General features: G+C 52.2%; 11 protein-coding genes across 11 annotated transcripts; 4 read left to right on the top strand and 7 right to left on the bottom strand.

Annotated features, from left to right (window-relative positions):
* Window positions 1-23: 23 nt before the first annotated feature.
* HMPREF1120_07152 (uncharacterized protein) lies at window positions 24-1,994 on the bottom strand. The gene is made up of 3 exons (XM_009161367.1): window positions 954-1,994; window positions 369-878; window positions 24-314 (listed from the first exon to the last, which is right to left on the bottom strand). Exons 1-2 carry the CDS (start codon window positions 1,113-1,115, stop codon window positions 549-551), a joined length of 492 nt encoding a protein of 163 aa, XP_009159615.1. The 5' UTR covers window positions 1,116-1,994; the 3' UTR covers window positions 24-314; window positions 369-548.
* Window positions 1,995-2,477: 483 nt separating this feature from the next.
* Window positions 2,478-4,297, bottom strand: HMPREF1120_07153 (uncharacterized protein; the record flags this gene model as incomplete). Its single annotated transcript, XM_009161368.1, has 3 exons — window positions 2,478-3,367; window positions 3,424-4,215; window positions 4,288-4,297. 3 exons carry the CDS (start codon window positions 4,295-4,297, stop codon window positions 2,478-2,480), a joined length of 1,692 nt encoding a protein of 563 aa, XP_009159616.1.
* A 1,115-nt stretch (window positions 4,298-5,412) lies between these two features.
* HMPREF1120_07154 (uncharacterized protein) lies at window positions 5,413-7,113 on the bottom strand (the record flags this gene model as incomplete). The annotated part of the gene is made up of 6 exons (XM_009161369.1): window positions 5,413-6,311; window positions 6,375-6,720; window positions 6,791-6,818; window positions 6,874-6,933; window positions 6,987-7,011; window positions 7,068-7,113. 6 exons carry the CDS (start codon window positions 7,111-7,113, stop codon window positions 5,413-5,415), a joined length of 1,404 nt encoding a protein of 467 aa, XP_009159617.1.
* A 551-nt stretch (window positions 7,114-7,664) lies between these two features.
* Window positions 7,665-9,678, bottom strand: HMPREF1120_07155 (pyruvate decarboxylase; the record flags this gene model as incomplete). Its single annotated transcript, XM_009161370.1, has 5 exons — window positions 7,665-7,775; window positions 7,831-8,660; window positions 8,710-9,195; window positions 9,273-9,500; window positions 9,582-9,678. The coding sequence occupies 5 exons, from the start codon at window positions 9,676-9,678 to the stop codon at window positions 7,665-7,667; spliced, it is 1,752 nt and encodes a 583-aa protein (XP_009159618.1).
* A 198-nt stretch (window positions 9,679-9,876) lies between these two features.
* On the bottom strand, window positions 9,877-12,118 carry HMPREF1120_07156 (uncharacterized protein). Its single transcript, XM_009161371.1, has 3 exons — window positions 11,631-12,118; window positions 11,401-11,567; window positions 9,877-11,252 (listed from the first exon to the last, which is right to left on the bottom strand). The coding sequence occupies exons 1-3, from the start codon at window positions 11,989-11,991 to the stop codon at window positions 11,046-11,048; spliced, it is 735 nt and encodes a 244-aa protein (XP_009159619.1). The 5' UTR covers window positions 11,992-12,118; the 3' UTR covers window positions 9,877-11,045.
* A 250-nt stretch (window positions 12,119-12,368) lies between these two features.
* HMPREF1120_07157 (uncharacterized protein) lies at window positions 12,369-16,038 on the top strand (the record flags this gene model as incomplete). The annotated part of the gene is made up of 3 exons (XM_009161372.1): window positions 12,369-12,397; window positions 12,451-15,705; window positions 15,771-16,038. The coding sequence occupies 3 exons, from the start codon at window positions 12,369-12,371 to the stop codon at window positions 16,036-16,038; spliced, it is 3,552 nt and encodes a 1,183-aa protein (XP_009159620.1).
* Window positions 16,039-16,402: 364 nt separating this feature from the next.
* HMPREF1120_07158 (uncharacterized protein) lies at window positions 16,403-19,046 on the bottom strand. The gene has a single exon (XM_009161373.1). The coding sequence runs from the start codon at window positions 18,703-18,705 to the stop codon at window positions 16,849-16,851; it is 1,857 nt and encodes a 618-aa protein (XP_009159621.1). The 5' UTR covers window positions 18,706-19,046; the 3' UTR covers window positions 16,403-16,848.
* Window positions 19,047-19,290: 244 nt separating this feature from the next.
* On the top strand, window positions 19,291-19,887 carry HMPREF1120_07159 (uncharacterized protein; the record flags this gene model as incomplete). Its single annotated transcript, XM_009161374.1, has 2 exons — window positions 19,291-19,299; window positions 19,405-19,887. 2 exons carry the CDS (start codon window positions 19,291-19,293, stop codon window positions 19,885-19,887), a joined length of 492 nt encoding a protein of 163 aa, XP_009159622.1.
* Window positions 19,888-20,817: 930 nt separating this feature from the next.
* HMPREF1120_07160 (tRNA (guanine-N2-)-methyltransferase) lies at window positions 20,818-23,253 on the top strand (the record flags this gene model as incomplete). The annotated part of the gene is made up of 1 exon (XM_009161375.1): window positions 20,818-23,253. The coding sequence occupies one exon, from the start codon at window positions 20,818-20,820 to the stop codon at window positions 23,251-23,253; it is 2,436 nt and encodes an 811-aa protein (XP_009159623.1).
* On the bottom strand, window positions 23,212-26,727 carry HMPREF1120_07161 (uncharacterized protein). The gene is made up of 2 exons (XM_009161376.1): window positions 24,860-26,727; window positions 23,212-24,788 (listed from the first exon to the last, which is right to left on the bottom strand). Exons 1-2 carry the CDS (start codon window positions 25,214-25,216, stop codon window positions 24,390-24,392), a joined length of 756 nt encoding a protein of 251 aa, XP_009159624.1. The 5' UTR covers window positions 25,217-26,727; the 3' UTR covers window positions 23,212-24,389.
* HMPREF1120_07162 (short chain dehydrogenase/reductase (Ayr1)) lies at window positions 25,764-26,777 on the top strand (the record flags this gene model as incomplete). The annotated part of the gene is made up of 2 exons (XM_009161377.1): window positions 25,764-26,019; window positions 26,125-26,777. The coding sequence occupies 2 exons, from the start codon at window positions 25,764-25,766 to the stop codon at window positions 26,775-26,777; spliced, it is 909 nt and encodes a 302-aa protein (XP_009159625.1).
* Between the last annotated feature and the right edge of the window lie 519 nt (window positions 26,778-27,296).

Here is a 27,296-nt window from a genome sequence, read left to right on the forward strand (position 1 = left end):
CGCAGGGACGGATCCAACTCGAGTGGATTTTGATCGGCCTCATCGCCTTTCGACTGTGGGAACGGTCTAAGAAATAGACTCCAAACAACCATTTCACTTGTGTCCAAAAAGTCGAGTTTGACAGACTTTCTGTCGTCCAGCTCCACTGATCAACGGTACCGGTCAGAGAGTCCGGTCTTTCACAAGCAGTTTTCCCATGCCATGAAGAAAAGGAGATATCCATCCGGTAAGAGCGCGCTCCGCCCAGATTGGCCTCGGTGGAGGAAGTGGAAATGCCATTTTGCAGCCAACGGGTTGGTGCCTTCAGTCATGCTCTGGAGGTATCAACATTTGCCAATTGCCATATTATGCCTCAGCTGTGTACGTACTGTACACTAGACTTCCTACAAATGTTGTGGTTAAGGTAACCCCGTACTATCAGGTATCAAAAAACTGCTTCTCTGTGCTGTTGTGAGCGGTAAGGCAGGCACTGCGAGTGTCCAGTACATCGGAAAAAGAATACTGCGCTGGCAGTGTTTGTGCCAAATCCTTATCCAAGTCTCACTGTCTCAAGCCTTCCCCCTCCGTCTCCCAACCTTCCCAGCCCATCTCTCCCTGAAAAACCACAGCGTTCCCAACACCGCCGACGCAAACCACAACACCATCCCAGCCAAATCGAACCCGACAGCGACTTTCATACGGTGAATACCTTGGTCCATCTCGACCTTTTCGCCCATATACATTGTTCCAAAGATTCCCGAAAGGGCAGCCCACAGGATCACCAGCACCCACTCCCAGAGGAAATAGAGAGTCACACTACGGTAATGCAGAAACACAGACACCACTCCGTACACGATGGCCGTGAATGCAGCCAGTGATCCGACGACCACCGCATAGACCTGCACGATAAAGATTAGTCTGGCGAATTCGGGAGCGATGGACCCCTCGGAGTGAGAGGACGGGGCTATTCTCACCCATTTGCCATCGGTGTATTTGTCCTGCTTGTGCGCGTGGTTGAGGTCGATTCCGTACAATCCAATCACCACCAAGCCGTCAATTAGCTGCATGGTGCGCAGCAACAGGTTGAGGATGCTGGATAGTCGGAAATTGGTGAAGATGCTGCTGAATGGTGCCATTGTGATGGCAATGATACGCTAAAAAAGGTATGTTGGAGGGAGAAGTGCTGAGTATCAGGACGGTAAGTGACGATGATGGTTGAGCTATCGTTTTCTTTTCTTCGGCTCCGTCTGTTGTGATATAGATGGGAGAGTTTCCTCTTGCGCGCTTGTTGATCTGAACTCTTGCTTGGTTAGCAGAATGGAAAATGTCCTAGTATGGTGGCGGAAAATATGTCTTCGGGGCTCGCCTTGCCCTGAGTCGAAATCTTGATGGAGTGTTTAGTTGACGAGAAGGAAAACGGCGGCCGAGGGACTTGAGGCTGAGGTCTGCTGTACCTATGTGTCGTGGACATACAGGACCTTATGTGAGCTCCTTTGTACCGGTCCAAGTCAATCGCTCAGGTACCTCTTTCTGAGATAAAGGGCGCAAACAAGACCCTCTACCCTAGTCTGACTCAAACAAAGAATGTCACCCCTCAAGGCTCTCGTTTGTCACCCTTTGTCACCCACCCGACTTGGAAGGCGTGGAATTCAATGTTCAATGTCCACTATGGCAGACAAGCGTAAGGCTCATAAATACTTAAACAAAGCCTCCTTTATCCCGAATAATAGTAGTACACCGTGACTGCAACGATGCGTACAGGTAAGTACCTCATGGTAGAGGTCACTTGTGGAGTGTGCCCGCCTTCACGCCGAATTGAATATATGGGAGTACCAGTAGCGATATTTTATATGGCTTGTACGCGGTCGGAAATATTGAAGTTGGTAATGGGAGTATAAAAGCTTGGAATACTGTACTGCAACTGTCGCCCACTGCCAGTGCGTCATGGGACACCAGACACCCTCGTCTTTAGGCCGGTGTTGGAGTGGCTAGATCGTCAGGCATCAGACGAATGGGAATGCTGGGGGCAACAAACAATGTCTTCGTTGATCAAGCCTCAACATCGCCGGAAAGTACCCAGGCCCCAGTTGTCAGGCATATCAAGTCATAATCCCTGTCCGCCCATAATACCACATAGGTACATACCTACTTTAAATCTACAACAATAATGATAGCCAAAGCCTTGGCTGTCTGAACTACATATGCAGGTAACAAGCACACAATCATAATCGCAATGTACTGTACTGATATGGAGAGGAGTAATAGTTATGTGCAGGCTATGCTATGCTAAGGGCGCTCAGCTAGAGCCGAAGTAATGGTAAAACAACTAGATACACAAACAACAGACTTGGAGGGGGTAGGTATTAAGGCGCCAAACGAATGACCAAACAGACCTGTGCAAGTACGGAGACAGAGACAACGAAAGAGCAAAGAATGCAACGCAGACGGGCAACGAGCAAAAGCAGAAAAACGCAAACGGAGCCATTCGATGCTCAACGTCAGCGTATTCCTCCGCCTCCACCGCCGCCCTCTCCGGTCGCTTCTCCAGCTTTGTCCGTTCTCGCATGGGACGCTGTACCTGCCGACGGCTTGCCGGTGTTCGCCTCATGAGGTGTCGGCGCAGGCATCGGAATCGGGTCATCGTCGTAGCCATAGTCCAAGTCATCATCGCCGAGTTGGTCCAGTGGTTGGTTGTCATATCGTTGTTGATGAGCCGGCCCCGTAGCATGGTTGGCTGCTTTGGCCGCGTTCTTCGTCTGCTTCCGCCCCTTTCTCCCCTTCAACTTGGCCTTTTCCAACAAGCGCCTCTTCTCGGCCAGTCGACGCCGCTCTTTCCGGTCCTTTATCTCGTATTGCCGAATGAGAGCATGAGGCGGCTCGCCAAATATGGCCTCGTACTCACAAAACTCGCAGATCCAAATGTCCTCCGGGGCCGGTGGATGTTGGAGGTTGTTGTACTCTTGTTGAAGCTTTCTTTGCCGAGCAGCCAATGCATACACGTCCCCTTTCCGTCTTCGGGGCTTCTTCCCTTGCGCATTGGCAGTCCCGGGCGCAGCGGGCGCAGTCGGGGCCGACTGATTGTTTTGAGGAGGCGCATTCGCAGTGGTGGCCGCTCCCGAAGCCGATTTCTGATAGCTGCCGGATTGAGAAGCTGGAGTCTGATTGTTCCGTTGGTTATACCCGGGAGAATACAGGCTTTGCTCGGGAAAAGTCACTCCTTTGGCCTCCGTCTCACAGGTGAAGGTGAACTGTGAGCTGGTATGTCCTTCTTTGACTTGTTGGTCAAGTACGCCAACATTCTCCTGTCCTTTGCTCAACGGTTTACGAAGCAATGCCGTGGCGTTAGCGATCGCGGCCGAAATGATGCCTTGGTCCTTTGAATCCTCAGCTGCTTGATTGTTAGCCCATTCCACTCCTCGTAGCATTAGTGCGGTATCATGTTACCTTTAGCGTTGGCGCTCATATTCAGGTCGTACTTTGACGGACCACTCCGAGCGTTGGAGCCATTAACCGACACGCCTAAGGGATTCCGACCGGGAAGTTTTCTGCCACCACGTCCTCTGCCAGCACCCTGAACTCCAAGACCGGCACTGCCTCCTGAATGCTTCGTCGTTGTATGGTAAGAATCGTCGGCGGGGCCATCTTTACTGCCGCTAAGACTCAGGCGCGCGAGATCGTTGGTCATCGTCGAATGGTGTAGACTCAAACTGCCGGACGTCGGGATCTTCCGCTTCTTTTTGTTGTTCGTATTTTCAAACGCTTCATATCCATCAGGTCCTGAAGTACCACTTTTCGTTGAATGCCTCGCGTGTTCTGGCGACTGGGGAGACCGTGGCGAGTTCAAAAAGTAATGGCTGACAGGGACCATACCTTCGAGATCATCTAGATCATCCTCGTAATCATCGTGGTGGCAATGATGGTGATGATGGGGACAGTCATGATGGGCATGATCGTCTTCAGGATGATCGTGGTCATGGTCGTGATCGTGATCGTGATCGTGGTCATAACCGTCGCTGTGGTGATGGGCCAGGAGTTTGCCATCGTTGGCATATTCCCCGTTTTCCCCGTATTGAGTGTACGTCGGTAAGCTTGTCGAAGGCAGCGTAGGCGGGTAGGTAATGGCTTCTGCGGCCTCTTGGGACAATCGACTCTTGAGCGAACGCTTGGGGAGAGGTCGAATCAACCGTTCCGGAAATACGGTCGACGGGGTGTCGGGAGAGGAGAGGTAAGACGTATCTGAAGATTCAAGTCAGCACTACAGAACAAAAGACACCGAGGCAGAGGCGAGTCTAATCGCGAGAGACATACTGTACGCCATACTGACTTCCCCCTTCTCTTGTGTAAAACCACCTAGGATTTTTCAAGACCCCATTCGAGTGTGACTAACGGCCGAACGATGAAGTCTGTGAGAAGCAACTTGCTGTTAGCGATGGCCTCACAAGATGCATGGCACCAGTGGAGCGAAGACAGCAGTCTTCCCGGCCACGACTCTTCTCCTTATCCGTATCCGACTGAGGACATGAAGAGGGAACCTACCCTGGTGAGAATTATTCAGCCAGGGCTGACTGGCTCTTCGACACGCAACGCCCGACTGATATGACTGGAACTGCTCAGCTCTTTGGAGACTGTCGATGATATGGATCGAGAGAGAAATATCCAAGGATTCAAGAGAAATTTTAACAGACACGATTGCAAAGTCCGGTGGCCACAATGTATCTTTGAACGATGGAAGCTGGGTTCAAGTTCTACGGTAGTTCCTAGTAGTAGCGGCGCAGTCGGTTTCGGTTCAGTGTCCGTTTCACTTGCCAAGGTTTGCAGTTTAGCATTGTTAGCGGCGTACTAGTACCTACCTAGTCTGTAACTCGCCCTTAAGTGCTCGCGCCTCCACCCCATCGGGTAACAAGGTGATGCCGCCCTTGTCACCTTCGACTCGCGTGAGCCGACGAGCCGGTGAGTGTTCAGCCTTGTCATGACTCCGAGTCACCGGTTGTGGTGACAGCACTGTGTTGGGACGTAGCAAGCATGGAATCTAGGTACTAGGCACTAGGTGGTCTATCCTATCAAGCTCTGTTTACTAGCCACCATGGATCGATGTCACTACTGCGAACTAAGGTACTGATGCAGAATTGTGTCATTCTCGTATTGGATCAGGCGTGCATGCACTTTCAAGTTATGCAAAAGCCAACCCGACTCCTAGACGCCATACAATGATTTTCATTCGAGGAGTGTGATCTTCTTCCAAACCTATCCTAAGAGCGTGGGCTGGCTTGACTCCGAGTTCCCCTGAATGGGATTCCTGAGCCTGGGGTGCTGCTCGTCTAGGTCCATGTCAAAAGTCATTCAGCACCGCCCTTTCCTGGTCTGCGCGCTTACTGGACCTCCTGAGACACCAACGTCAAGCAACATGGTTCATGCGCCAATGGTTGAAGCTCGTTACTCTTCAGCGAGGGTTTGTCCCTCCCTTAATCCCTCGACCTTGAGTTCTTCACCCATGGCTCGGCGATAGAGATCTCTCACATTCTCTGTCACCGTCTCAAAGTGACTCGACGCGTCGAAGCTGTTGGAAATGAAAACGCGGTCGTTGACCCCACTCTCCAGAGGCTGGTACAACGGGATAGGCGGACCCATAAACTTCTCTTCAATACGACCCAACCTCTCCAGGCCAGGCTGGAGTTCGAGATGATGGTTCGCCGGAGTCTCGGCAATCGTCGACACGATTGCAATGTAGTATCCTTTGGGACAGACATTGTGAGCCGACGAAACCATGGCAATGTAAATGTCATGTTTCCGGCCGACTTGCGATTGAGGGATGATCAACTGGAGCGAGTCTGCATCACCAGTCTTTTCAAGTGGGTGGTTGAGAATGCAAATGGCTTTGAGCAGATGGCCCACCACTTGGACCTTTCCGGGGAAGTACGAGGGATCGCCCAGGATCATTTTGGTCTTTGTGCTGAACTTCATGCCCTCGCCTTCTTCGCCTCTCTCGCGCATCGTAGCTTTAATGCCGCTGATCTTGCCGCCGTCGTACAAGAACTCGTCAACCGAGGTGTTGAGCATGTACGTTCCACCATAGATGGCAGACAGACGGGCAAATCCTTGCGGCAGTTCTCCGAGTCCGTACAGGGGGTAGATGTACGGAGATTTGCCGTAGCGAGCCATTGAATTGACGTACAGTCGGATCCGCTCAACTGTCTCCTTGGCCATTCCCGGTGTGTTGATGTAGTCGTCCGTGGGATAAAGGGCCATGGCGTGGCCGATGAAATCCCGGGTTGTCGCTTCAAGGCCGAACTTGTCGTAGACCTCTCTCATTGTGCACTTGTTCAGGTTGAATCCTACTCGACAGAGAGTACCGCGTCAGCATTACCGTCCAGAACCCCATAGACGGGGATACCCACCATTATGTGTTGATGGATTGTTATCGTCGAAAGATCCCACCCATTCCAAAAATTTCTTTGCTCTCCTTTTCTCAAACAATCCCATCAATGGCGAGCTCAAAGCTTCGGCAGCAGTGGATGGGACCTTGGCGACCGTGGCTCGAGGCCCGGAGCCTTGTTGTACAAAGCTTCCGGCAATCTGTTTGAATTCGAGGTATCGAGTAACGTCGGTGGATACGAGGATATTGGTGAGTTCTCCGTTTGCCATCAAGAACTTCGGGACCAGGTCGATATTCCAATCGTTCACACGACCATATTTCTTCCACGGTTCCTCGCCTTCCTTGTAGTTGCCATATCTCTTGAATAGCTATGCGAGCAGACGTGAGTAATTATCCTCTCTCTTGTTGCAGGCTTGCATCGGGGTTCTGTTCACTTACGGCCTCGATATTTACGGAGGCGGCCTCACTGTGCATCATCATCAGTACCATTCGCGACAGACCCATGGTAGTTTATGCCATACCCGCCATAGTGGTCATTCCGGTCAATGTGAAGGACTTTCTTTCCTTTGACGGAAAGAACACTACTTCGCTGTTAGTATGAAGCAGGCCAAATCGACGGTTGGGAGCACTGTACCCAGAAAGCACACACTCCGTCAAACCTGTAAATCCAGTTAACTCGGCGCACGGGGAGGGGTTGATGAGGCGGCATTCATACCTGTGCCCAGGACAATGACATCGTATTCAGGGGCGATCTCATCCATAACTGCAGATTCAGAGGGTTTCTATCGTCGAGCAGACGGTGGACAGACAATCCAAGGGGGGACAGACGCCGCGACAAAGGGATTCAAGGGTCGGTGAACGTTTGGAGTGTTTGGTGTCTGCACTAACGATCCCGCAGGAACGGCGTTGGATGTTGATATCAAGCCCCCAATGAGGTCATGCGCGCCAAGGCTACTGCGTCTCAGATTATGGTTCGCCGTACCTAGTATTGCTCAGCGGCCTCAGCCTTGTACAGCCTTGTCCAGCCTCGTGTCTCCTATTCAAAGGGCTAAGCCTTGCGAATTCCTATGATCGCTCGTCGTTCATATGAGTGCTCTGATGTCTGTATTTTCTACTCTACTGTCTTCAACCAGCGCCCCATTGCACCGGTCGCCGTAAGGCGATACAGCTGATTCCATGTGCTCCACTCGGCGCAGTGCCCCAAGTTTCTGGTAACATACATCATACAAGGCGTCAGTGTTGACAGTTGCAGTCAGAAGTAGTTGTGCAATGCTTTGGCCTGATTTGCTATCGTTCCTCAACGTGCGGCGGCTCAGGAAGAAGCAGCAGCCTCCGCCGCCTTCCGCATCCGCTCTCGTGTTATCTCAATCTGCTTGGTCAGTCTCCAAGGGTAATCGAACTTGTCCATGTGGATTTCACAAAGCTAAAGACCATGTTAGCATTCCGTGTCTGACTGGCCTTGCGCCGCGGCTGCCTACCTGGATACTTTTGCCGCTGCCGAACTCTTCATCTTTCAGGATCGTCTCGAGCTCCTCCACTGTCTTGGCTGCCTGGCTTCTTGCCTTGATACCTTTCTCTTCTGTTGCTCCGAAGAACTCCAGCATCTTCTGGTAATCCCACATCATGCTCACGTCATTGTACTCTTGGTTGGGTCCATGAATGGCTCTCTCGATGGAATAACCTTTGTTGTTGATCACAAAGATAATTGGCTTGAAGCCGTAGCGGATGTATGTTCCGATCTCTTGGACAGTCATCTGCAAGCTTCCCTCGCCCACCACAAGAACGACACGTCCAGGGTGTTGAAGTTCTTTGGCGGCAACTAGGGCACCGAGACACGATCCCACCGTATAACCAATCGAGGACCAGAAGATCTGGGTGATGTACTTGACGTTGGATGGGAACGTGGCGTCAGGTGTGCCGAACTGAGCTGTCCCAGATTCGGTCAAGACGATGTCGTTTTCCTTAAAGAAACGGCCCAGCCGCTGCCAAACGTAGGACTGCTTGATCTCTCCGGAGGTAGCATTGTTCAGGACAGGGGGTTCAAGACGTGCCTTGCTCTGAGGACGGGGGAGTTTGTACTTCTGAGGCTGTGATTCTAGTTCGGAGACAATGCGTTTGAGGACAGGTAGAAAGTGTATGTCATCAAATCGCTCTCCCTTCACTTGACAGTAGTCGTGACCAAGACGAACCAGATTGTCGTCCTTGATCTCTCTCGTAAACCCTCCTGTGTTTGAATCTGACAGAAGCGGGCCCAGGTTCAAAACCAGGTCAGAGCCTTCAACTCCTTCGGCAACGCCCGGGAACGACACTTCGCAAGGCTTAGCTGGGTTTCACAACGCAGCAGGCTGGATACTTACCCTTTCCATTGTACACGCCGTTAAAGTATGGAGCGCCCTCGTCGATGATTCCCTTCGACAAGGGCGTTGAGTAACTAGGGAACTTCGTCAATTCTGCTAATTTCCTCGTTAAATCTTGCCCTCCGTGGCGCAGGGCTAGCACATCAGCCAATATCGATGGGTTGGATGCTTTCTCGATTTCTGAGAGAATGAGACTGACGAGACGATCCTCAGACGCGGTGTCTGAATTTCGGACCGCTGTGTCGAGCGGTGTCTCGAGCCGTTTGGCACCCAGCTGCACCGAGACGACGTCAGTGGGCACGTAGATATAAACCGGAAGTCGGCTGTGGACACAAGCAACGATAACCCGATCGATTTCATCGGCCATGGTCTTGTCGTCCATCAAGTATGCGTAAGTCTTGCGAATCGGTGCAGCCATCTGGATGTAGATCGCAGGATCCATGTTTGGCTCCATGGTATGATGAAGCATGGCGCGGGCTTTCTGCACTGATGTCGTGAACAAGGGCGTCAATTAAAGCCAGCCACAACATATCCATGTGTTGGGCAGAAGGGGTTCAACCTACGGGGTCTCGCTGGCATGCCCACTAGATGAATCATCCCAGCATGCTCCGCGTATGCACCTCCAACACCGTTCATGGCGGACAGCTCTCCCACGGCGTAAGTCGTCACAAGCACAGCTGGCGATGTCTTGATCCGCGTGTAGCCATCGGCGGCATAGGCGCCGTTGAGCTCATTGCAACAGCCTATCCACTTCAACCCGGGAACATTGTAGATCTCATCGAGCAGGGTGACTGGCAGTATGCAAGGTCAGCCGGTAGGGAGCTGGAATGTGTAATATCCCCTCTGGAGGATATACATATGTGTGAACTTACGATTGAAGTCACCGGGAACTCCAAGAATGTGCTCTGTTCCCAATTCCTTGATCCTGCGGAAAAGGTATTGGCCGAGTGGAACTGTAGATGGCGACATGGTTCCCTTGAAAGCGTGTCTCAAGGGTGAAAATCCAAGTTGCTGATGCCCACTATCTTTCAACTGCTGAGCGGACTGATGGTGGTTATGGTAATAAGAGTACATACAGTATACGCAGGGGGGTAATTGAGGACTTGTACGTTCGGCCGGTAAACAACCGAGGCAACGTCATTCGCAATCCACTACCGCACCGCTTATCAACGGACATTCACCATCCTACAGCAGCCGATGAATGATTGGAGACGGCTGGCACCGGGAAGGATGATGACCACGCCCTGTGAATATGAGACGCCTCTATCCGAGATGACTGCCTATCACAAGTGAAGCAAGACGCGTAAGAGTGTCTGCGAACTGGACGGCTGTCTCGGAAACTGCGTCGTTGCTGCCATCTAGGATTAATGTCACTCTTGTCAGAAAGCCTCGCCTTCCCACTTGTTCGACAATGTTTACTCGGTAACTCAGTAGTATCTGTAGCTTAAATTGTATAGCAGGATCTTTCTAGCTTGGTTGTTCCGAAAAGCGCTACACCCATGTCTAGAGGCAATGATCGAAAATAGAGCGGCCTGTATCATCCAGATACAGCTGCGCCGTGTGCATTGCCAGACAAAAAGTATAATATATTCACACATCCGAGCAGGCGGTTGTGACCTTCTGCTCCATACCTTCGGCGTCTCGTAGATCTCTAAACGTCCTGCGACCCTTATCAGGTCCCGGCAGGCTTCCATCCACGCCTTCAAAGAACGATGCAGTGGCCGATTGGGGCTGATATCCTTCTCACCGAGTGAATACTGGGCCGGTGGGTCGAATATTGTCATACAACCGTCTGCCGGAGAACTTCGCCCAGGGGTCTGTTATATAGAGCCGGACTGTCCCGGGTGAGAGACAAGTTGTGGTTTGTAAGCCGTCTCCCCTACGCCGTGGGAACTTTGTCACTGGGAAGGCGTCGTTTTGATCTTCAATCCTTGAACCAGAATCAACTAGGCATTGTTCGGGATGCTCCTTGAAGGGCACCCAATCTGGCTCTGACCAACTGTGGTGAAAGCGCATGCCCTGGTTCTTGGGTTTGGAAGCGTGGATTGGAACACGATTGTTGATGCTGGCGACCGCGTTGAAAGTGTTACCACTCTTGTCAGGTGAACCTGAGTCCACGATCCTGACGCCTGACTTGATGGATTGTCGTTTGTCGATAGAAGAATTGAGAATAGTGTTGACCTGGCGGAGGAGCTGGACAACGAGGTGAAAAACGTATTCTCGAGTGTACGAAGAGTGTTCTGATGAAATCTTGAGGCCGAATTCAATCGTGGGTATTGTCCACGGTTCTGAATTGGGTCGCTGAAGCAGAGTCGGGTCACTGTGGAGTCACGGTCCTATGAAGCAGTTCCCGGCCGCGCTTGAGGACTCTGTTCAGCATCCGACGACGGAAGCTGTTCAAAAGCGGAAGTGTCCTCGTCGAGGGACTCTGGACCTTCCAACAATTCCTTCACAGGCCGTTGACGGATCAGTAATTGGGCCTGCTCATAAGAAAGCTGTCGATCGGCAAGGACTTCGCGAATCAAAGTCATCGTCTCGCGGATCTAGATGGACGACTAATTAGCACTTCACTTCCAGCTGGTTGTGTCCATAGCCAGATAGCTACGGTCGTTCCACCAACTCCACGCTCGTGGAACAAGCATATCGTCCAGTATGGAATGCCTGGTGTAGGCGTTTTGAATGTGGACTTACAGCTTCCACTCTCTCATCGCTTTCCAGACCACCATAACCCGCTCGGACACGGCGTCTCTCCTTTTCTGCAGTCAAAGTACGATTTTGCTCCTTGATACAGACCCAATAAAGCTTGTGTAAGTCGTCAAAGGATTTTACGGAGAGTTCCTGGTAAGTCCACGCTCGGCCTAGGGTGTACAACATCAACTAACCAGTTCCCAATGCATTGTTGGTTAAGGGGGGGATCATACCATGGTTGGATTCTTCCTCCGGTGGGACCATTGGTTCCCTCTTTTTATTGAAGAACCCCCAAAGCCCATGACCTTCCGAGCCTGAATAGTCCGGCGCAGTGCCTGTATGGTCCCGTGCAACAGGCACGGGCAGAGGATGCTGCCATAAGCCCCGAGTCGACCTGGGCCCAGTTCGGCGGATCGCTGACACACCGCGCTGCTTGTTCTTGTCCTGCTTGGGTTTGCGGTTCAACCGCGGCGCCGCGAAAGATCTCGACTGTGTTGCTAGCACCTCCAGAGGTCGCGCGAAAGCGGGAGCGAGAAAGAGAGGGACACTCGTTGAAGCGGACGGTCGCGCGAAGGTCCGGGTTAGAGACGCCATACCGGCTACGAAGAGCGTGTAGTCGTATATATCTCGGGCTGGAGCTCTAATCCAGAGTTGAGATATATATGATGGTGAAGCTCTCCAGTGCAGATGCAAGCCACTGCAACGAGTTATGAAGTTTCGGTCGGGCATTGAGTTGGACGAACACGCCAAGTCTCCGGAGAAGCAATGAAGCGGAGACGACAAATCCTCGCCGCACCTTCCCAACACAGTGTTGATTGAGTCTAACCGCTTCTAGAAGGATAAACAACCCGAACCTGCGACTTCAAGAAACACACGGGCCGTACACACGTCCATATCCATCGCGATCCCTCGCCCTGCTTGCACCCGCGCGTATCAAGATTGACGCTGGTGGCGGAGTGCCCTTTGGCAAGATGAAGATCATCGAACTGATTATCGATGGGTGAGCCGATTATTACCATGGCGTCCGGATCTGGGACTAATGGGGTTCCACAGATTCAAATCCTACAGCCAGAGGACCGTCATATCTGGCTGGGACCAAACTTTCAATGCGGTTACCGGACTCAATGGATCGGGGAAATCCAATATTCTCGATTCGATATGTTTCGTTTTGGGCATCACCAACATGTCCACCGTGCGGGCGCAGAACTTGCAAGATCTGATATACAAGCGCGGTCAGGCGGGCGTCACCAAGGCAAGCGTAACCATCGTCTTCGATAACAGCGACAAGAGTACGAGTCCGATTGGGTTTGAAGAGTATGGGCAGATCAGCGTCACGCGCCAAATAGTGATGGGCGGTACAAGCAAGTATCTGATAAACGGTCACCGAGCACAACAGACGACGGTGCAGAATTTATTCCAGAGCGTCGGCTTAAATATCAACAATCCAAATTTCATCATCATGCAAGGTCGGATCACCAAAGTGCTTAACATGAAACCTGCCGAAATCTTGGCCATGATCGAAGAAGCGGCAGGAACACGCATGTTTGAGGACCGGAAGGAGAAGGCCACGAAAACAATGGCCAAGAAGGAAATGAAGGTGGTGGAAATCGAAGGATTGCTGAGAGAAGAGATTGAGCCTAAGCTGGATAAGCTACGAGGCGAGAAGCGCGCATGGCTTGATTATCAGAAGACACAGAGTGAGCTGGAACGATTGACCAGGGTGGTGGTAGCCGCCGACTATGTTCGAGCAGGAGAAAAGATGCGGACGGCTTCGGAGGAGCATGAGTCAAAGAGAGCCAAGGTCCAACATTTGGAAGAAAATGCCGTCAAGCTGAAACGCGAGATTGAAAATTTAGATGAGGACGCCCAAAGAGTACGGGCTGTGCGAGAGAAAGAAATGCGGAAAGGTGGTCACTTTCAAGAGATCGAGACGCAAGTCAAGGAACTCAGTCACGAGCTTGTGCGATTGGCGACAGTGCTCGACCTGAAGCAGTCGAGTGTGGCAGAAGAAGAGCAGAAGAAGAAAGACATTGCCAAAACTGTGAATGGTCTCGAGAAGCAGGTTAACGACAAGAAGGCAGCTTTGGAACGGCTTCAGGCCAAGTGGAACAGCGCAAAAACGGATCTCGACGCTCAGACATCGGAAGTGGAAAAGAAAGAGGAGCTTCTTTCAACACTCCAGACCGGCGTGGCCTCGAGGGAAGGGCAAGAGACTGGATACCAGGGACAGCTACAAGAGGCACGCAATCGGTTGACGACGGCGGGCACGGAACAGGAGCAAGCCAAGCTGAAAATCTCTCATCTGCAACAACGCATCAAAGAGGACGAACCCCGTGCGAAGAAGGCGCGAGAACAGAACGCCGATTTGTTGAAAGGTCTCGAAACACTTCGGAAGCAAGCACGGCAATTGGAGAGCAATCTACAGAAGCTTGGGTTCGAGCCTGGACGAGAAGAGCAGATGAGAGAACAAGAGGTTGCCTTGCAGAAGAATAATCGACAGTTGACGAAGGAAGCAGACGAACTTAAGCGGAAAGTGGCCAATGTCGACTTCCATTTCAGCGACCCATCGCCCAACTTCGACCGGTCCAAAGTCAAAGGGCTCGTCGCGCAACTTTTCACCCTTGATAAGGACAAATCTATTGCCGGGACAGCTCTAGAGATTTGTGCCGGAGGCAGATTGTATAATGTGGTTGTCGACACGGCCGAAACTGGTACCCAGATCCTGCAAAAGGGCAAACTCAAGAAGAGAGTGACAATCATCCCTTTGAATAAGATCTCGGCTTTCAGAGCCTCGGCAGAGAAAGTTGGAGCGGCGCAGAGAATTGCTCCTGGCAAGGTCGATCTTGCATTGTCGCTGATTGGATATGATCATGAGGTATCGGCGGCCATGGACTATGTTTTTGGCACCACGTTGATCTGTCATGACGCAGAAACGGCCAAGCGTGTCACGTTCGACCCGGCGGTACGGTTAAAAAGTGTAACGCTTGAAGGAGACGTCTATGACCCATCTGGAACGCTGTCTGGTGGCAGTTCGCCGAACACAAGTGGCGTCCTTGTCATCCTGCAGAAGTTGAACGAGGTGACCAAGGAACTGCAAAGAAATCAGGCCGAGCTTCAGAGTTTACAACAGACCATGAGAGATGAACAGAGCAAACTTGCCAACATCAAGGCCGTCAAACAGGAGCTTGACCTCAAAACACATGAGATCAAGCTCAGTGAAGACCAAATCTCGGGAAACTCGTCTTCCTCCATTATCCAAGCCATCGAAGAGATGAAGACGTCCATTGTTCAGCTTCAACAAAACATGTCAGACGCCAAAGCTCGACAGGCAGAAGCCGCCAAGGATGTCAAAAGGATCGAAAAGGATATGGAAGACTTTAGCAAAAACAAGGACAGCAAGTTGAAGGAACTGGAGAAGTCGTTGACGGAGCTCAAAAAATCTCTTGGTAAGACGTCCGCGGCGATCAAATCTCTACAGAAGGAATTGCAGGACGCCCGAATAGACTGTGAACAGGCCGAGAGTGATCTGAGTGCGGCTCAAGAGCAGCTTGCCGAAACCGAAGCCGCCATCGAGAGCCAGATGCAGGAACTTCAAACCCTCCGAGAGGAGGAGGCCGCCGTCAAGAGCAAACATGACATTGCGCAGGCGGAACTTGCCGACGAACGAGCAAAGTTGACCGGTTTTGACGATGAGCTCCGGGAGCTGGAGCAAGCCAAATCACGCAAGTCGAAACAATTAGCAGAAGAGGCCCTTGAAGTACAAAAGCTCGGACATGCGGTGGAAAAGGCGCAAAAGGACGCGCAAGCCGCGGCACAGATGGTGGCAGCATTGGAGAAAGAGCACGACTGGATCGAAGACAACAAAGACCAGTTTGGGCGAGCCGGGACGCCGTACGACTTCCAGGGCAAGAACCTAGCCGAAAGCCGCGCGACACTCAAGAATGTCACCGAGCGGTTCCAGGGCATGAAGAAAAAGATCAACCCGAAGGTGATGCCTATGATCGATAGTGTCGAGAAAAAAGAGGCCAGCCTGAAACACATGTTGCGGACCGTGGTGCGGGACAAGAAGAAGATTGAAGAGACGATCAGCACGCTCGATGAGTATAAAAAGGAGGCACTTCTCAAGACCTGGCGTAAGGTTACTGAGGATTTTGGCAATATCTTTTCGGACCTCCTGCCGGGAAATAATACGGCGAAACTGGTGCCTCTCGATGACAACATTGACCGAATCCAGGAAGGCCTGGAGGTTAAAGTGTGTTTGGGCAAGGTGTGGAAACAGAGTCTTACCGAGCTTTCGGGAGGTCAAAGGTACGGATTTGAGAGACTCACAGATGTGGTGTGGTGCAGCAGCTGACATTTATTGAAACAAACAGATCTCTCATTGCTCTCTCTCTCATCCTTGCTTTGTTGCAGTTCAAGCCGGCTCCAATGTATATTTTGGACGAGGTCGATGCCGCTCTCGATCTTTCGCACACCCAGAATATCGGCCGCATCATCAAGACGCGCTTCAAGGGGTCGCAGTTCATTGTCGTCAGTCTTAAAGATGGCATGTTCCAGAATGCCAATCGGGTCTTCCGCACTAGGTTCAGTGAGGGCACTAGTGTGGTGTCGGTCATGACGCCGGGCGAGCTGAAGGGATGAAATGGATTGGAATGCAAAAGAAAAAGAAAGAGTCAAGACTGTGAGGGGCTCAATGGCATGGTCTGCGGCTCGAATTGACATATTTTCTTGCTTTGCTTTTCTCTTAGGGATGGTGATGGTGATTATGGATGGGTCCGCTGGTCTCCAGATGCATGAGATGAGGCGAGGCAAGCTCGGGTTTCTGGCGTATATATTACTTTGTCTTTCGTGGCGACTGGCAATCTGGATGGTGACGATGCATGACGTGGCGCGATCGGTTTCTCTTTTATTGCCTGTCTTGTTCTTGGACTTGTTGAACATATTGTTTGAAGAATCATGTACAGTACGTTCAGATACCAATGATTGAGATGGAGCACAGTACAGTCAGAGGACCTACAATTACATTGAATTGGCCAATGCAATATCTGGGTACCTTATGCATGTATAAAATTTCTGTTGCGTGGCCCGATTTTGCTGTCTCTGTCTCTGCTCGGTATGGTGAGTACTTTGTACCTTTACCTTGTCCATGCTTTTTCTGCGTACTAGTATCTGTTGAACATGGATTGGCACAGACTGCCTGCCTGCCTTGTCTACGTCATGGTCCGGATATGTGTTTAAGAGCAGACCCCTTCCATCCTAAGGATCTTGATGCTGGCAGACATGCCTCCTCGAGACGCGGCAAGGCTGGTAGGAGGCGCCCAGACCATAGTGGTTGGGCGAGTATAACGCCGCACTATTTGACTCGATTGAAACGAGGATGACTCGACAAAATAACGCTCAATTATGTTTGAACTTGTATAATAATTAGATTCGCCTGCACCAACGCTCGCTTCAAACAAACATCTTCAAAACAATTTCCGCGCCGTCAAATGCTGATTTCATGGCATCGTCCTGCCTGGGATCGTCCCAGGAATTAATATTAATCGTCCATACATTCATTCCCGGCAACAAAGTTGCGGGCCGTCCCGATGGCGCATACCCTTCCGGAACCGGGTACAGCCGCATCGAGATGTGAAGTCTCAAGAATGATATTCGAGCGTCCAGCCCTTGCTCCCGGTGGCCACGAAGGATGCAAAAATCACGTTGTCGCCAAAGAGTGGGCCGGGGTACGTCGAGGCAACCGTCATTCTGGACTATCCAGTCATTGCGAAACAGCAGTGCATGCTCTCCGTAATAGTGTTCTGCGTCCGCGTACGATTCGGCATTGACAGCAAGGTGCGCCGAAGTGCCGCCCCACAGCGACCGCCGCCTCCCGAAAATGCACATGGGAGCGAACTCCTCGTCGAATCCGAATTTCATCCAGCAAATCCGGTCCCCGTTCTTATCTCGTTTCTGCGCGGGGATGTGAATCACCGCCACTGTCCCCCGTCCATCCGGTATGCCAAAGAAGATGGGCTTGCGAGGTAGGTCCGACACGCCGTTGAGACAGTAATGGGTGGCGAATTCAACTTCTTCTGCATTGTAACGGGTTCCAGCGCGCAAGCTATCGCGGAAATGGAATTTGGCGTCCACAAGCTCCTCGTCACTATAATCCGGCAAGTACAGGTCGTGAAGACGGAAACCCGGCCACCGATGCAGGGGAGCGTCAATTATGGTCTGTCGAACGTGGATAGGTCGAGCCTGACGCATGGAATCTCTCAGGATATGTGTCAGTTCGAGTGGCCACACTGTGGCTCCGGCATACTGCACGCGAGCAAATTGTTCCTGGACTCGAGAAGAAGTGAGCCGCTCGAGGAAAATACCGAGTCTGCTTTCCGGACGGTCTCTCAGGGTGCAGTTCAAAATGGCAAGATAGGTCTCCATGGCCCATGGGATGGTGGTCAGTTGGATCGACAGGCCGACATTGGTGATGGAGAAGCCGCCGGTGCTGAGTAACGTCCTGGTTGAAGGGACCACGTTTTGGCACATGACGAACTGGGATGGCGACGTGGCGAGAAGACCGCTGTGTCCGCCAAAGTAACCCTTGTGGCCCCGGTCCCAGGCAAAGATAGAATGGTCATCCGAGTGCTTGATGATTTCTTCTTGCAGACGGATGAAGGACTTCTCCCCTTCTCCATACAACATTGGCATGCTGACGTCAAAAAGCCCTAGAAGACTGTAAGCCCGGTCTTCGATTCGCTTCGTCTCTCGTTTCGCAGCCCACGACATGCGCTGCGCGACCGAACAGGTAGCCGGACCTCGGCGTCCGATCAGAACGTCCATGTCAATGCCTGTGACCTTGGAGAGGTAGCCTGCCAGCTTGTCCTTGGTGCCGAGAAACACCCAATTTCGATCGTGAAAACTGACATGCTTGGGGGCGATGAGCTCCTGTAACGTCCAACCTCTGGTGAACCAGACGCTGGTCGAGATCTCTTGCATGTGCACTTCGATGTCGGCCAAGAACGCGAAGCACACTTCGGCTTCCTTGTACCACCGGTACATGGAATTGATGGCTTCTGTCAGTTCAGACGAGCTCGTCTTGTCAATGCAACATGTGTCGACCCAGAGATATAAGAGACCCTTCTGCCTCGCCTTCCAACATGCCGACTGGATTTTTCCGTAGCCTTTCTTGCCAAAGATTTTCGGTGCTCCCATGTCCTGATAGGAGACTTCTTCCGATTCCCACCTGTGCGACAGGATCGCATATGGGGGCGTCTGCCCGCTGTGGAACTCCTCCAGTTGCATGGTGCGGACGTTGATTAACCGCATAGCGAACCAGATGAGCCCTCAGGGGCGACATTCGCCAGAGAGTGTTTGTACCGACCTGAAATTGAATTAATTTACCCTCAGCCTTGTCAGTTCCTCAACCCCGCGGCCGCTGGTTAGAGGAAAGATAAAATCTCCGTAGCGGGACTGCTCTCTCATGCTGGAAAAGATCCCTCCCTAATTAAATAGGCTGGATATTGTACCACGCCCCGCTAACAATCCCGCATAGCCTTGGATGAGCAACCCTCTACAGGTCAAGAACGACCACTCGTGTAGAGGAGGGGCACTTCATGCAGTGGGCGGACGAGCTGGCAGGGCTGAAACTGGCGGAACTACACTGCCAGTGCCAGTGGGGTGAGGCTCGGCTCCCGGTGCCTGAGAGAACAGGCATTTGAGATCGACCGTATAAAACTCCGGCAGATCATCAGTGGTACTACCGCAACCTGAACCCGCTTGATATTGACTTCCATCTTCCACGGCTCTCGTACGTCTTCAAGGTCTGCATTTCTGTTGACGCGAGACATCCTCGAACACTACTAGTACATCCTGGTTCCTCTCCCTGCAATCAGTACTGCAGTATCTACCATCATGGCTCCGGTAAGTTTGCGCCGGCACTCATGGCAGTGCGGTGCCCAGTGCTATTGCTATGTTGCCACCGCTCCATCTGTTGTCGGCATTATTGACTAGTACCTGTGTCCCCAGCGAGGATTCACGCTTCCCCCTGCAAACACGCAGTCGGCCAAGCAGGCGCGTAGTGCGTTCTTCTGCTCGCTGTGTCAGAAAGGATATAGCCGCATGAACGAGTTCGAAGCGCATGAATCTTCCTATGACCACCAACATAAGAAGAGGTTGAAGGAAATGAAGGAAATGCAGAGACAGGTGCAGCCGAAGAAAGAAGAGAAGGGCCCATTGATGCAGATAAAGCTAGGTCCTACTACGAAGACGACGACATCAGGAGGCGGCGGGTTTAAAAAGGGCGGGTTCAAGAATGCCTTTGCTCCCGTGGAGGGTGGGACCAATACTGGTCCTGCCAAAAAGGAAGCAGAGAGCGATGGCGACGTGAAAAAGCCTGCCGTGGAACCGGAGGACAGCGACATGACTGATGATGACGAGGACTACTACGATCCGCGCAGGCCGACTGGATGTATGCCCGGTTGTGCGAGCTATGTTCCTGCTGGCGCTTGACCTGATACGAGCGCATTCATTCACGTATCAGATTGTCAATGACGCTCGAATACCACGAACCTACTAAACACCATATGTTTAGTCCGGACAGACTACGCTCACCGTGCGAGACGTCCACTCGCCACGAAATTGCTGCTGGGATACGCCTTTGGAGGACCTACACGGTAATCTGGGATGTGGCGACCACTCCCCAGTGGCAACATACCCGCAGAACTTATCCGCGCTGATAAAATTCAGCCCGATTCTTCCTGCTGGTGAGGTGCGCTTCGCAATTCGCTGCTGAGCATCCGGGTCACAGTCGCTGCGAAACCTCTGGAACAGTTTCTGGAAATGGTACCACCGCCCAAGTTGGGCGAGGCCAAGAGGTCAGGGGATGAAGGTGTACAGCTGGACGCAGAAGCCTCCAAAACCAAATATGAGGAAACTGAGAACCGGACTAGCCTGGAGCTCAGGACGTCGAGGCCCGGATAAGCAGGACCATGATCCATCAACCTCTCACTATGATAAGATGGGTCAGAGCAGCCTGGAAGTAGTTCTAATGGGGAGGATTTTACTGCTTAGTATGCAGTATTCAACGCATATGAATAATGGTAGTTCTGCAGCAGCGGTGGTGGTATAACAACTCAATCGATTGCACGGATTTTCCACTTGTAGATCTCAGGCTTGGCAAAAAGTTATGCTTGCTTAGGTACGTCTCGCTTCACTTCCATACTACAACAGTCTATATATCTGTCAAGTCCTTGTCCATCGCACACATCTCACACGCTCTGGTCAAAGTCGGGGAAGGTAATGCGTATTCTAAAATGTTGTAAAAGTTTTCGACCAAACAGGAACACAGTCTTGGGACTACTAAACGATCTCTTTGCAGCCAGACAGGGTTTTCTCCACACTTCCCAGCGTAGCATAGGGACAACGCATCCCCGGCCCAAGATGACTTCCTCGGAGTCGTCAGAGCCAACAATCATCGATGGCAAAAAGTACAGGAGTGCCCAGGAAGGGCTGGCCTCGATTCTCGCTGCATATGCTGAGGAGAAGCCAGCATCAGGAAAACCATCGACTGGGAAGAAAGGGCACAACAACGATGAAGGAAATCAAGCCGTCTTCTACAATCCAATCCAGCAGTTTAATCGCGACTTGACGGTGCTTGCGATTACAGTCTACGGCGAGGGTGCACAGCTGGAGAAGGAAGAACGGTTCCGGCAGAAAACCAACCACGGCAAAGGCAAGAAGCAGAAACGAAGGGAACCCTCCACGGCCAAAGTTGATGAGACTGAATCCGCTCGCAGCGAGCCAGAGCAGTCCAATGCGCTCAAACGGAAAGCGAACAAACTAGACGAGGAAAATTCGGATCCGTTAACCAGCAATGCCAGTAAGAGGCCGAAATCAACGGCAGAACCTGAAGACGGGGAAGATGACCCGATGGTCATGGAATTAACTGCTGATCCAGCTGCTGGACAGGAGCACGACGAGCAGCAGCAGCAGAGAGCCAACACCAACGGCGTGACGGAAGGCAACGGGCAAGGAGGTCCGAGTACAATAGACCCGACCACCCCTACCAAGAAACAACTACCCTTTACCATTCTTGATGCCCTATCTGCAACAGGTCTTCGAGCCTTGCGATATGCCAAGGAGATACCGTTTGCCACGAACGTGGTAGCGAACGACATCCTTCCCGAATCGGTGCGGAATATCGAGCTCAACATCCAGCACAACCAGATCCAGGACAAAGTCCATTCCAATCTGGGGGATGCCCGAGCCTTCATGTACAGCAAAGTCGGAAACGAGAAGCGGGGACAGAGTCCGGAGTATGTTCATCGATTTGACGTGATCGACCTCGACCCGTACGGCACAGCTGCTCCATTCTTAGACGCCGGGCTGCAAGCACTGCAAGATGGAGGGATGCTGTGCGTGACATGCACGGATGCCGGCGTCTTCGCATCGGTCGGCTATCCGGAGAAGACGTACGCTTTGTACGGAGGCATGCCCATCAAAGGGCCGCATTCGCACGAGGGCGGCTTGCGGTTGATCCTCAATGCGGTGGCGCTGTCGGCAGCCAAGTACGGGCTGGCCATCGAACCCCTCTTGTCTCTATACATCGATTACTATGCTCGACTGTTCATCCGCGTGCACCGGAAACAGCAAGACGTCAAACTTCTGGCCGGGACCACGATGACGGTGTATAACTGCGGCCATGGGTGCGGGGCCTGGACGACACAGCCTCTATTACGGAGCCAGGCACAAGTGTCGAGAAACGGCGAGACGTTCTTCAAGTTTTCCTTTGCACAAGCACCTTCTACAACCCCGAACTGTGAGCATTGCGGATCCAAAACACACCTCTGCGGACCGATGTGGGCGGGCCCTCTACATAATCCGTACTTTGTGCAGAGAATGTTGAACAGAGTGCCATCCCTGGACAAGACGGTGTATGGGACGACCGAGCGGATGCAAGGAATGCTGACGCTGGCTTTGGAGGAAGATCTCACCTTGTCGCCGCAAAACAGACCCGACGCCTCGACGACAACCTCAACCGCTTCTGCTTCTACTGCTTCTGCTGCAGCCCCCGATCCCCGCATTATCCCGCGCCTTCCACCCACGACGATTGACAACAGTCCCTTCTTCATCATGCCCACCCAGCTAGCCAAGGTCATTCACTGCGCCACGCCCTCGGAAGACATGATGCGCGGGGCGCTCTTGGGGCTTGGATACCGCGTTTCCCGATCCCACTGTAAGCCCGGCAGCATCAAGACGAATGCTCCCTGGAGCGTGCTCTGGGAGATCATTCGCGAATTCATGCGGACAAAGGCACCGATCAAAGAAGGCTCTGTGAAGCATGGTTCCGCCGGCTACAACATTCTCGCCCGCGTCAGAGGCACCGAGAGAGCCCATGTTGCCGAGCTTAAAGATACCGTCAAGGATCAGCTTGTCAGGTGCGATACCAAGGATGACCTCAAGACTGTCTTGCAGGGTATGTTGTGGAAACTGGAGAATGAAAAGCCTGCGTCATCGTCGGCGGCGCTGCATGTCAGAGGAGAAGGAGAAGCAGAAGCAGATGGCTCCGGTTCCAAGTTATCTGCGCAGCCGCCTGCTAATAACGGTGTTCACGGCGAAATCGAAATTGAAGGTGGAAGGATAGACCAGGGCGAGGAGGGAGAGGGAGACAAATCCAAATCCAAACCTATGCAAAATGGAAGACCAAGATCCCGCTCCCGCTCACCAAGTCCGTCAAAAGTCACCAACTTGAGCAAGCTCAACATTGTCTTCGATGAGAAACTGGGCCGGGAAAGACGACAGGGCAAACTGGTCCGATATCAGATGAATCCAAGGGAGAACTGGGGCCCCATGAGCCGGGCTGGGCGAACTGGCTGAAGAATGAACAAAGAGCGGGTTTGGGATTGTTTTCAAATTAGAGAGGAACTGGGTGGTTGTCTCCCCCCGGTTCCGTTCTACGGGGTATGTTTGGGCAAATGTATTTCATTCTTGTTCTATGGCGACAGCAGTGGTGGACCGCCGGTGGACTGGGTACCCCAAGGTTCAAGTTCCTGCTGATTTGCGTTCCTGTAAACATTACAAGATATGTTCCGTCTATGCTGGAGAGCAACCCGCTATCTTCCATAATCTACTTGTTTTCATGACACCCTCACTCGTCGTGCATGTTCCCATGCGGTCCAAGGTGTTCAGGAATGGATGGGAACATGCACGAGGAGTGTTGAAATCGTTCTCTTCATATTGAGCCCGATGGCCTATCAGTAGGCATGTTGATCTAATTACATGTACAATGATTTTCGTCTCCTCCACACTGACTGACGGTCCTGAGATAGGCTTGTTGGGCTCTCGGCTTGGAGTAGGGTATCATGAATCTCCCTCTTCGCCATGTCAATGTGGTGGTCGCGGTGGGGGGATTTCCAGGGCCCTTGGAACTTTTCTTCTTCTATATTGACTTCCTGCACATCACCTGCCTTGGTCCCTTCCCTTCGTTCTTTCTGTATGGCACACTGGCAGGGCGCGGGCTGCAACCGTTGCAGTAAGTAATCTATCTATTCCCGCTTGAGGGAATGTGGATGAATAAGCAGAAAACGGTCAGCAAAGGGCATAGTCGATGCCATGGCTGTTTCTATGTTTGCTGCGAGACGGCGCGCGCCCCGCCCATATATGGATTGGCGAGTGGCAAGAAGGTTCATCGGCCAAGGCAGGCACCTCTACCCACTGCACCACGGCGCAAAGAAGACCTGGATTGATGGGACCCAGCGCTGTGCAGCATAGCATTGCATGACTGTAGGTACTGAGCGAGTGGGGGTGTGCGGTTGCCAGACACACAGACCGATAAGGAGGCTGCTAGGGCCGCAGGCCGACAAGAACACTGACGGCAAACTGACTCCCAGCGTAGACCTAAGCGAGCACGGCCGATTCTTCAGTGCCAGTGAAATCGATATGTCTTGCCTTTCCCCGTATTGGCAAGCAAACAATTGACCTCCATCGTTGGGTTTCCGTGTGTTCGGTGTCCATCACTCAATATCAAAACTCGTCCCGCAGCCACAACTGCTCGTGGCCCTAGGATTGCCCACGATCTTGAACTGACTCCCGATCAACTCGGTGGTAAAGTCGACCGTGCTTCCCTTTAACAGTTCCAACGACGGCTGGTCCATGACGACTTTTGCCTGACCTTGACCTTGACCACCTCCCTTCTCTTCATTTGTTGTGTTGTTCTCGGCGGCCGCAAACGAAAACACAGTATCCTCCTCCGGGTCGATCTTGGACGCATCCTCCAGCGACATCAAATACTGGAACCCATGACACCCGCCCGAAGTGACTGTGACTCTGAGATGTTGATTTTGGGTTTCGGACGGGGTGGACTGTGTGAGAGTATTCTTTTGTGGAGGTGCGCTTGTGATTTGGTTGAGGCGCTATAGATAGCACATCACATTAGTAAACTTGACACCAGTGGCAATATATATCTAGTTGGGAGATGTCCTACCTTTGCTGCTCGCTCGGAAATCTCAATCGTCATCTCGTTGCCGTCGTCGTCGACTCGGGGATTCTGCAATACCACGGTCGCCCGGCGGACTGCGCTGTGGGAAAATAGTCGCCTTCTGGTCGGCGGACAAGGTTTGGTTCTTGTTCCTCGCGTAGTTGTAGTGGTAGCGGTAGCGATATCAGCAGCAACAAAGGGTGGTTGCTGCTGTCTGTGTCGCATCAACGGAGGCATCGAGGCCGCACTCGCACTCGATACGATCGATCGACATGCTTGGATATAGGATCGCGGGTCGGCTTGTCGGCAGAGAGTTAGAGGTCGGGCTGCGCGGAAGGCGAGGCTGGTTGGGTTGAGGGCCATGATTGCTCGCGGCGGTTTGTCCGTGTATAGATAGATAGATGACGGAATAGATAAGTTCTTCAGGTATACCTACACGAAGGTACCTAGGATGGTGAGGTCCTCATCTTCAAGATCCGGCGAGCAGTGGTTACCTCTGGGAAATAGTTGACATTATTATTTCGGCCAGTCAAAGCGATCCGATGACGCGGGTTGGTAAGCAAGCAGCCGAGGGAATCCAGCCTCCACTCACTGCCAATCCACCACTACCGGAAATGGGTTTCTTCTGTTAACTCCATATGTTGTTTTACTCAAACTTGAAGTATACAAAAAGTCATGATAAGGAGTACCGAGTAAATACAGAAGAAGCCACTACTTGAATATATAGTTGACGTTCCTTGGCCCAGAACGAGGCCAGCCAGGCTTCCGAGGGAATACGACCGTACAGTGCTGGCAACGGGCAGACTCGGAGCATTGCATTTCTACACTATCCATCGAAAGGACAGTCCCCTGTGCCTCCCTGCTTCCTCCATCAGACAGTCTGCCCATATTACTATCAATAAGGTCGACGATGACCTCGACCGACACGAGAAAAACCGTGCTGATCACCGGCTGTGCGCCAGGCGGAATCGGCCATGCTCTCAGTCTGGCATTCCACTCAAAAGGATTGCGTGTGTTTGCGACAGCCCGCTCGACGAGCCAATTGACCAGCCTGTCCGAAAAAGGCATAGAGACACTTCCACTGGTAGTGGACGACGACGAGTCGATCCTCTCATGTGTCGCCAGCGTCGAGAAGTTAACTGGTGGTCGTGGTCTTGATTATCTGGGTATGTATGTTGCTGTCGAGACAAACAAAACACCGCCCCGACATCCTGCCCATTCCAATATAAACCATTCCTTTCTTTCTGCTCACAACTCGTGAAAATCTTCAGTCAACAACGCAGGTGTATCATATGTCATGCCAGCACTAGACATCGACCTCGCCGAGGCCAAGCGAATCTTCGACGTCAACGTCTTCGCCGTAATGCGGTTATGTCAAGTATTCGCACCCTTACTTATCTTGGCTCAGGGCACGATCGTCATGACAGGCAGTCTGGCCGGCGTGATCCCATACGTCTTTGGGAGCGTATACAATGCATCCAAGGCGGCATTGCATGCATATGCCAACACGCTGCGGGTCGAGATGGCCCCGCTGGGCGTCAAAGTCATCACTGTTGTCACCGGGGGAGTGAAATCCAGAATCAACGCACACGTCACCCGCGTCTTGCCGGACCAAAGCGTCTACTCGCCCGTCGAGCAGGATTATCTGCGTCGTCAGGGCCATTCCCAAGAAGGTGCCATGCCCGCCGAAGCATATGCCGAGAGTGTGGTCAGACAGGTCCTCCCTGGTGCTGGGCCTTGGCCGTGGAGGTGGCTGTTGCGAGAAGCGAGAAGGAACTGGATCTGGGAGGGCAATAAGAGTTGGTTGGTTTACTGGCTTGCTGGCGGATATACTTGGTCGGGTGTTTTTGACTGGTATTTCTTGCGGATCTTTCAGTTGTGGAAAGTTAAACGCAACAACAACGAGAAACAGAAGACGTCGTAAACTGGTTTTCCTTCCACTTGCTCCGCGGAATGGCATGCTCGTCACATGAGGCATCACTGGCAGTCACTCTACCCTAGTGCCTGCTCTTCACTAAACGCTCCAAAAATACGCGCCAAGGGCCAGCATTCACTGCACGAAGGCAAAATCAAAAGGATATATGTTGGACTCGCAGAATTCTGTTCAACAATCCCTCGCAGGCTCAGGTCAAACTGACACCGGGTCAGAAGGCGTGTCTGAGACGGTTGTGGCCCCAACACTTCGACGACGGACGGATCAAATCATCACGATCAGATCATCACGACAACAACGATGTCAATGAACAAAAAATCGCGGCAATCCCCTTCCCTTCCCCTCCCTTCCCTTCCCTTCCTCCTGCCCAAGTCCCATGTTCGAACCCTGCTCCCCTCCCCTTCCTAGCACAAAAAAGTCCAGGCCTCCCCCCAAAAAACATGTGAACCTAACATTGGAACCGAAAGAAAACCCCCAAGGAAGGGGGTTTCACTTCCTCACAACGTCCGA

Source organism: Exophiala dermatitidis (genome assembly GCF_000230625.1).
Source record: "Exophiala dermatitidis NIH/UT8656 unplaced genomic scaffold supercont1.6, whole genome shotgun sequence".
In the NCBI taxonomy this organism is placed as follows: domain Eukaryota; kingdom Fungi; phylum Ascomycota; class Eurotiomycetes; order Chaetothyriales; family Herpotrichiellaceae; genus Exophiala; species Exophiala dermatitidis.

Coding starts and splice junctions, on each gene's coding strand:
- HMPREF1120_07161 (XM_009161376.1), bottom strand. CDS start 25,216: ATGGCCCTCAACCCAACCAGCCTCGCCTTCCGCGCAGCCCGACCTCTA. Junction 24,789..24,859: donor TTTCCGAGCGAGCAGCAAAG/GTAGGACATCTC, acceptor TGCTATCTATAG/CGCCTCAACCAAATCACAAG.
- HMPREF1120_07152 (XM_009161367.1), bottom strand. CDS start 1,115: ATGGCACCATTCAGCAGCATCTTCACCAATTTCCGACTATCCAGCATC. Junction 879..953: donor AATACACCGATGGCAAATGG/GTGAGAATAGCC, acceptor TTTATCGTGCAG/GTCTATGCGGTGGTCGTCGG.
- HMPREF1120_07158 (XM_009161373.1), bottom strand. CDS start 18,705: ATGCGGTTAATCAACGTCCGCACCATGCAACTGGAGGAGTTCCACAGC.
- HMPREF1120_07156 (XM_009161371.1), bottom strand. CDS start 11,991: ATGGCGTCTCTAACCCGGACCTTCGCGCGACCGTCCGCTTCAACGAGT. Junction 11,568..11,630: donor GGAGGAAGAATCCAACCATG/GTATGATCCCCC, acceptor TGTACACCCTAG/GCCGAGCGTGGACTTACCAG. Junction 11,253..11,400: donor GCGATGAGAGAGTGGAAGCT/GTAAGTCCACAT, acceptor TCGTCCATCTAG/ATCCGCGAGACGATGACTTT.